General features: G+C 35.3%; 1 protein-coding gene across 5 annotated transcripts; it reads right to left on the reverse strand.

Moving 5' to 3' along the window:
* Positions 1-1,580: 1,580 nt before the first annotated feature.
* Positions 1,581-8,914, reverse strand: LOC126699519 (F-box/kelch-repeat protein At5g60570-like). Of its 5 annotated transcripts, none has more exons than XM_050397386.1 (3): positions 8,359-8,914; positions 7,289-7,373; positions 1,581-3,247 (listed from the first exon to the last, which is right to left on the reverse strand). In XM_050397386.1, the coding sequence occupies exons 2-3, from the start codon at positions 7,349-7,351 to the stop codon at positions 1,865-1,867; spliced, it is 1,446 nt and encodes a 481-aa protein (XP_050253343.1). In that variant the 5' UTR covers positions 7,352-7,373; positions 8,359-8,914; the 3' UTR covers positions 1,581-1,864. The 5 variants fall into 5 exon arrangements, with proteins under 5 accessions (XP_050253343.1, XP_050253345.1, XP_050253344.1 ...); XM_050397388.1 differs by lacking the exon at positions 7,289-7,373 and adding an exon at positions 7,914-8,047 and having other exon boundaries at positions 8,359-8,913; XM_050397387.1 differs by lacking the exon at positions 8,359-8,914 and adding an exon at positions 7,914-8,045.
* Positions 8,915-9,172: the final 258 nt, after the last annotated feature.

Consider the following 9,172-nt stretch of genomic DNA (forward strand, 5'->3'; position numbering starts at 1 on the left):
CTATCCATTATGTCATAAGAAAATAAAAATAATTCCAAACCCATTGGATTGAATTATATATGCAAACATGAAACATATATAATTTGATAATTACAATAACAGAAGAGAATTCAAACCCTCATTTTGCAGCGCCAAAAAGCACAAGGCCCTTTGTTTTATATATGCAGATATGGTACTTTTTCCCCCCCTTTTGTTGAGGAACCAGACTAGGAACTGCCTGGGCAGATATGTTACTTTATTATTCCTTATTTTCTCTTTCAATTTAATTCTCTCTTTAAACAAAGAGAAGATCAAACCGGTGTTATTAAACTTGACCCGACCTAACTTGTCGAACCAGTGACCCGGTGACCCGACGTATTGACCAGGGCGGTTGATCAATTGGATCCGAAAAGTATGTGACCCAGGCAAAACTGGTGCAACCCGGTGGGTTTTAAGCAACCCGCATGACCTGGTTGGGTTTTATTAACCCGGCAGAGTTTGTGAATTGTGTAAAATTACATTAATAGATCCACTTTATTAACTCTTTTATTATTTAAATGTGTGATAATATGATAATTTAAACAAGAAAAAACCTTTAAAAAAATCCAAAAAAAGCATTGTTTCACTTTTCAGTTTTCACAATTCTCAAAACCTACTGCTATGGGCTGCTATTGTGTATAAATTTTTTTATGCTTTGAAGTCTGAATGGATAATTAGCATGTAAGTATGACCATATAAATCTATGCCACAAACTATCTTCTTTTGTTTAGGGTTTTTTTTATATATTATTTTATACTTTATTTCTTGATTTCTTTTTTAGTTTAAGCATCTTTTTATTATTATTATTTTTTTTTTTTTTGTCATGTATAGTGTGAGTGTGTGAGAGATTGAGAGAAATACGCATTAAAGTTTGAGATTTTCCTTTTTATTTATTTAATATACATAATTTTTAGATATGTAACAAGATTTTCTTTAGCAAAGATTTTATTGCAATTTTATGACATTTGCCTATTTTCTTTGTGAATTTTATAGAATTTCTAATGCTATTTCTTATGAAACATTGATTTTGAATTATAATGACAAGTTTAATTTAGGCATATGCCTTTTTTTTTTTTTTAATTTTAATTTACATATTCAAGTTATGATTTCTCAAACTTAATTATATTTATATATATATATATATAATTTTTAAAATTTTATTATTTGACCTTGCGGTTCGACTGATGACCCACTGATTGAACCAGTGACCTAATGACCCAGCTCATAGATCGGGACAACGTTTGGTCTAGGTTTAATAACTATGGAGGGATCAAACCACTCAAGTTACAAGCTACCCACTATCATAATTTATAATTGTGATGAAACATTATAAGACGTATACAACATTTAAAGTACTATGCTATCCGTATTCTTAGTAACCCTTCAGAAAAAGAAAAGCATGGACAAGGTGAACCTACCATTCATGTTCATGCGAGGAGTACAACGTTACCGTACTCGAGTATTGTATGTTTACACCGAGGTGTAATGCAGTCATAGGTACAAAAGAAACAAAGCCAAAACACTATCTTGGGAGCTAACAAATGACCATAAACACTACAAAATTTAGGTAATGAGCTCCCAGGATAAATAGATTATGAAATTCCGATGTTTATTTATGGTCAGCAAATTAGGATTCTAAAAAACCAAGACCAAAGAGCTTTATGATCTCTTAAAGCCAACAATATCAGGTGGCCATGGGAGAAGATTGCACAAGTTAAAAACATAAACTCAGCAATAGATGATACCCAAGAAAAACATCCTTTTCCATCCCAATTGATAAAATTATTTGGTTTTTTTTTCCTTAAGTCAAAGATTTGCACCAAAGAAAAAACACATAACAAAACATTTAACAGCCCATTACCGCGCAGTTGTACACAAACGCACCAGCTCGCTCCCTGACAGAAAGGACATGCCAGTCTTGGTTTACTTCCTTTGGCTCCCAAGAGTGCAGCACGATAACTTCCCCTTCAGGTCCCCTATGCCCTCCAATCACTAACAAGCTGTTTCCACATGCCTTAAATGCTAGTCCCCAGCCGTTAGATGAGTCAGCCCTAACCGGCAACCTCTTCACAACAGTCCATGAGTTATTGACCTTGTTGTACTTTTTGACTTCATTTGTCGATTGATCAGCAGAATAAAGCTGATTATTTACAACAGCAACTAAAGGAGGGGAGCACATTGCTGGCTCTCTACTAGCCGCATCAGAAACAGGATACATGTTCTCTATCCTCCTCCACGTCCCAGTCTCCATGTTATACTCTTCACCACAGGTCAAACGATCTGTATGGCTCGACATGCCGCCAATGACATAAAACTTCCCATCCATAAAGAAGCCTGAACACAGTTTACGTGGCTTACCCATCTCTGTCAAAGTTTTCCACGTACCGAGTTCAGAATTGTAAAGCTCAGCAGATTTTAGAACATTACCGTACTTATCACTTCCCCCAGCGACGATAGCAACTTCCCCGAGGCTGCTTGAACCAAACAGACAACGGGGCAAGTCCATTAGAGGGCATCTTGACCACTCACGAGAAAGCAAGCTATACATCCAAATGGCAAATCCTGACAGCTCGCGGCCAAATACAAGCAGCTTAGTCCCTACTGCAAGAGACTCCTTGTCTGCATAAGTAAAACAATCATCACAAGGCATCCTGGGCAATCTCATCCATCTCTGTTTCACAGGATCAAATGCTTCCCAAGGCATTAGTATACAGGCTAGATAAATCCAGTGTTCAATCACACCAAGCCGCTGCCTCAGATTATATAGATATCCACTGTCAATTAATGACTTGAACTTCTTATTCAAAGAGGCCAGATTTGGATAGCCTGATCTGCTGCTCCAGGCCAGGACATCCAAAGCCACATCATCCGTGAGACCTGGTAGGAAGCTGTCATCAGATGCTTGACCTTCATGATTCTCTCCAGATCCTGCTATAACCATTGGTTTCTTTTTCTTTAGTACTATATGGTCCAAATTAGAATCATGCCCCTCCTTGTCAAGCAAACATTTTAAACCATCACTTGCTTTTGAGTTATTATTTCTGGCCAATAGAGAATCTGCCAACAGATGCAAATTCTGCTGTAAGAGCCCAAAGTCTTGATCATGGGATTTGGGAAGCTTTGACTTAACACAACCCTGAACACCAACTGTGACTGGTGGTTCACAACCTGCTCCTTGCACTTTCGTTGTTGAATCCTCAAGAGAATATCTGAATACCATTTTAACAACCTATGGTCCAGGACACACTATTCAATGAGAAATTGGGAAAAAAAGATGAAACAACAAAATTCAGACAATGATAAAAATAAAGCCACAAAAGATGATATAATAAAACTACACACCCAAATTTATCAGTAGTGAGAATCTCAACCATTGGACACCCAAAGATGATTATCAAATCAAAGCATATACTTCCATTTTGCCCCCAACTTCAAAAGAAGTCTAAAGGTTAATGACAATCAAAAGACCAAAGACAAACAAAAACATGGCACAATTAACAACTTACAACATATGTTCTCCTTGAAATGTCAAAAACATATGGTCAGAAATTTTGTAGAAAACACAGAGGAAGGAATATACGTAACAAGTATCTCAAAACCCTAGACAAGGCATAGAGAGATGGGGAAAGATTATGGATAGAAAAGTCACTCAGGTTTTGTTATCTATGCTATGCTTTTGACCACATAAAGGATGAATAATAAATAAAGAATTATTAGTATTCCTATCAGTCTTTTTGCTATTCAAACAAAATCAGCCATTGTTATGGTAAGTCTTTTTCTTCCACTTGAACTTGAGCACACTAAAATAGGAAAATATAATCAAAAATATATATATATATATATATATATATATATATCAGTCTTTTACAATCTCCCTTCTTAAATTCCTGACATCCTTGCTAGGGTCTTTGTTGCTCTATAATGCCCCCTAGCCACATAGGCACTACCAAATTGACTTTGATACCATTTGTCATGATCCAAGGAAAAGCACTAACCACATTTGTGCTTTTACCCCAAATGGACTAGTCAAGTTACAATTAGAGTTCCTCAAATTTTTATATAGCCTAGATCTTCCTAGTAAACGCCCAATGTGGGACTTATCATGTCCACAAAACACACCTTACAATCCAATCAGGGATATCCAATTAAGGGTTTGTTTGGGATCCACTTATTTTACTGAAACTAAAAGCTTTTTGCTAAAAATACTGTAGATAAAATAAAAAATTAGTTGAAATAGTACAGTGGGATCCATGAATAGTATCAAAAAGTGCAATGGGGCCATGAATAGTAGCAAAAAATAAGCTGAATAGTAAAATAAGTTGGCAAAAATAATTTTTGCCAAACACACACTAACTGTATGCCTCTAAAATCTGTACAGGTGCAGAATTCGAACATTGGTGAACCACGACACTCGAAGCCTGGGCATCATTCGTTACCAAAAATTTTTTTAGTAAGGGGGAAAAAAAACCCAGCATCATTTGTTGCTAGAAACACTCATTTGTTGCAGGTACATTGCATCATAAACTCATTGAAGAACATCCTCAAAATAGACAAACAACCTAAAAATAAATAAAATATAGGTAGTAGATTTTAGTATAGATAGGGGTATTATTCTGATGAATATATCTAGGGCAAGGCAAGGACATCCCAACCTAAACCTGGGCAAGGTTTGATTTTTGATTCCCATCATTCAACCTCCCAGACCCATGTTTATTGAAACCAGACGATACCAGAGAACAAATGACCTAACCTATCAGCCAGTTTGGTTCATTCAGCAAAGCAGATTGTATTGATCTAGTTAAAACCAGCTTACGTATCAGTTTCAATGTAACCTGGAATAACCCAGTAATTAGAGAAGTTAAGAGCAATAATTTTATGCTTATGCAATCTTACAACTCAACCAATCCTTAATCTTGAGTAAATTAGGGCAGACTTTATGGATCCTTGTCAACTAATTGGGGTGACACATGCATTCTTTCTACTGTTCTATCTTATCCAAAATCACTCTTTGTCACCTCCCTATTTAACTATCCTTTTACTTCTACCTGTTAGGATGAAAAGTGCCCAGGGGATCCACCAAAAGCCCATTAATACACATATTGGAGCACCACTCTAACCCAAAAGCTTAAGCCAATGGGTTTAAGCCCGACTATGTATATCAACCGCTCAATTTCTTTACTTTTTCACCATGTGGGACTCAACCCTCACACATGCACTCAAAACAAACCTCCCCCTCCCATGTGAGCCTCTATCACATCAACTTAACTCCACCTAGAGTGTGAGTCCTTTGCAAATCCAAGAGTGTCACACATACAAGAGTTGCACCAAATACACTGACGACCAAACACAACTTGGTCCAAGAGCCACCCACACTCTCAAAAGAGCATAAACCAAATGCATCTAGACAAGGACACTCAGTTCAAGTGAAAGTTGAACAATAGCTCTGATACTAGTTTGTTAAGAGCAAGAACACCCAGGGGATCTACCAAGAGCTCATTGATTACATATTGGATCACCACTCCAACCCATAAGTTTAAGCCAATGGATTTGGGTCCAACTATGTATATCAACTACTCACTTTCTTTATTTTTAGTCTCTCGATGTGGGACTCAATCCTCACACGTGAAATCACAGCTGATCTTAATAAAAATATTTTTGTAAATATAAAAATCACACCAGCTTGTACAAATGTTTATGCAAGTTCAGCATTACTCATTGTCTTTTATGATCAATATAACATTTTTTTTTTTGATAAGTCAAATCAAATCAGATATAACAATGTCGAGGTTTGTTTTGCTGATTTACTTTTGACTTGGGTTAGTTTAAGGTAATAACCATGTACTATACTAATTTAACCATTAGATACAGGTTATTAACTTCCATGCTGACCTATTTCTCAAAAAAAAAAAAAAAAAAACTTCCATGCTGACCTTGCCTTTTATTTCTCTTTTTTTCTCACCTCCACCCACCCACCACTCTTGTTATAGGCTGCAATGTATATACTGATAGATACACAACACTATGATTTGTATGCTTATCCATTTGCACAACTGTCTAATAGCATTCCTATACGATTTTTATTTCAAAAAAAAAAATCCCTGATAGTTCTCTCTGAAACATTGTAACTTAACTATCTTCCATGCTAAAAGAAATTCTTCACAAAAACCCAGATCCCTAATAAAGTATATAATCTTAAAATGGGAGAATCTAAAATAATTAATACCCTTATAAAGTATACATCTACAAAATCATTTCCTGGGAAGGAAATTTTTTTTAATTTTCCATAAACCGACAAATCATATTTAAGCCTTCACAGATCTCAAAACACATTATACTTTATTGAAAGAAAAAAAAATAAAAAGATCTAAATACACATTATACATTGCCATGCAGCTAGATAAGAATTTATCTTGCAAACTCAGCTATCCATTTGAAACTATGTAGAAAAAGAAATTCTGTTTCCCCTCCAGAAAATCTTTTCCAGTAAAAAAAAATAGCAAAATTTCCTTTTTAATTTTTAATCTTTTTTGGGTGAACAGTTAAAACCATATTGCAAATTTACCTCATTCCTCACCTTATGCATTCTGGGACACATACACTAAGGCTTTGTCAACTTTGATATGGAAAACTATGATTTCCACATTTATCCACTTGCAATCATAAAATACAGATTCTTATATCATTTTATTTTCCCAATAACTTTTCTCCCACAACTTTCTGCCAAATATCATAAATATTCTCCAAGCCGACAAAAATTCTCATAAAAACTAGATCTCCCAAAAAGCGTGTCTTAAATGGCAGAAACCCTCATAAAGTATCTATCTAATTATTTCCGAGAAGGTCGGAACCATTTTGCTCCATAAACCGACAAATGACATCTAAGGCGCCGTACATCTCAAAAGGCGTCATACTATGCCATGCAACCTGGGGAAAATTAGCATGCAACCTCAGTATCTGTTTATAACTGAAAAAATATGCTTTCCCTCCATTTTTTTTCCCTAGGAACATTTTCTAGGGACACAAACATAGCCCAAAAGTTTTCTGTGGCAAGCAATCAAAATCAAAATCAAATCCCAAATCAACCTCAATCATATAATAATTCATCCCACATGAATCTTATTCTAATTCTGAGAAACTTTCTCAGTCAATATAATAAATATCCTCCATGCTGAGTTGTCAATGATATCTATATAGAAGCCATATCCCTAATAAAGTACGTATCTCTTGAAGTGGCAGAATCTAAATGTCTAAAGCCTAACTATATACATACCTCTCTAATCACTTTCAGGGCAGGAACGAAGCTGCTTGATGGCCAACAAATCTCAAAATGCATTGAACCATGCCAAGCAGTGTACCTAAGATCAGCATGCAACCTCAATCATATACATTTAAAACTAAAATAGAAGGCCTCTTCCCAAAACAATCCTTTTCAAAAACAAGCATAGCCTAGAATAGAAATTCTTCTTCCCTAATATTGGTGGGGGAAGCCATGAAAACTGAAAATTTTCCACATAATTATTTTACAGATACAAATCTCCATAATCTTTTGGGGAAAGCAGGAATGGATTCACTCTAAAAACCGGAAAACCATACCTAAAGGCTTTGTGGATCTCAAAATACATACAATGAAGCTTGGGGAAAATTCACTATGCAACCTTAGAAATGTGTTTAACAACAAAAAATTTGTTTTCCCTCGAGAAAACATTTGCCTAGGACCGTATCATGAAGCAGAGATTAGTACTTCAAATCTCCGCTTCCCCCTCCCTTTGGGGCCAAAACTGCCTGGAAACTTTTTCTAGAGAGCATAGCCCACAGCAAGATTTTCAAAAAATATATATACATATTTTGGGGGGTGAGCAATGAAAAAACAAAAATTCTCATATGATCATACTTACAGAATATATATCTACAACCATTTTACTAAGGCGGGAACGATTTCACACCGAAATATGATGCTCCATACATCTAAATACCCATTATATCATGCCCATGTATTAAGGGTATAATCAAAATGCAAGCTTTTCCATCCCTGGAAAGAATTTCAACCAAAAAAAAAGCATTTATCAAATTCAAATTGAAATCAAAATCAAAACCACAAATTCACCTGAATCCTCCACATGCAATAAACCAGAAACAAATAAATCCATAGAAAACCAATAAAATCAACACGCAATTGAATTGGCAAATCCAAAAACCAAATTTCGTAAATAAAAAATGAACATGCAGATACAAATTCCACCAAACCAAACACTAATTTTAACCCAAAACACACATAAACATAACATCAAAACCTAAATAAAATAAATAAAAGCAACAAAAAATAAAAATTAAAACCATCACCTCAGCGCGGATCAAACCGCAAGCGCAATCCTCAAGATCTCCAAGCCGAAAAGACTCCGCAACCAAACCCTAACTCTCTCACTCTCACTCTCACTCTCTCTCACTTTGTGAGAATCCCATCCAAATTTAACGAACGCATACACATATATATACAAAAAAAAAAAGGAGAGAGAAAGAGAGGTGATTTCTTTCTATTGAAAGAGTTTGTTGGGCGGTTTTTGTTTTCATCCCATTGAATTCAATTCAATTCAATGAAATGAAAATATTTGGAAAATCAAAAAAAAAGAAACACGTTTTTTCTCTGATTTCTACGTAGCTTCCCTTATTTCCTCTGTTTCTTTCTCTTTCTATAAATTCTAACGCTCGCTACTTTGCTTGCGTTCATATCTTCTTCTCTTTTCTCTCTTTCTATTTCATTTTCACCGTTAGCTTTCTCAATTTGTTTTTTTTTTTAGTTACTCTTACTTCTACTACTGTGCACTCCTACTACTAGTGCTACTTTCTTTTTTTCTTTTTTTTCTTTCTCTCTTGGGGTTTGAGTTTTTGAAAGTTTTGACCAGTCATATCTCTTTGTTTGTAGGAACAGAAAAAACGCTTGCTTGCTACCGTAATAAAAAGTGTGCTGGTGACGATATTATTAACTGCACGTGTTTCTTGCCTTGCTTGTACTAAGCTACAAGTTACTCTTTTGATTACCACTCTTCTCTCTAGGAAATTTTTTGAGGGCATGTTTGATATACGGTAAAATAGCCTTGAATGGAATAATTATTCATGCGTACCATAATATAAATAAAGAAAGAGAGAATCGCGGCGA

Source organism: Quercus robur, chromosome 9, assembly GCF_932294415.1.
Source record: "Quercus robur chromosome 9, dhQueRobu3.1, whole genome shotgun sequence".
In the NCBI taxonomy this organism is placed as follows: domain Eukaryota; kingdom Viridiplantae; phylum Streptophyta; class Magnoliopsida; order Fagales; family Fagaceae; genus Quercus; species Quercus robur.

Coding starts and splice junctions, on each gene's coding strand:
- LOC126699519 (XM_050397386.1), bottom strand. CDS start 7,351: ATGCATTTTGAGATTTGTTGGCCATCAAGCAGCTTCGTTCCTGCCCTG. Junction 3,248..7,288: donor CCCTGAAAGTGATTAGAGAG/GTATGTATATAG, acceptor CCTGGACCATAG/GTTGTTAAAATGGTATTCAG.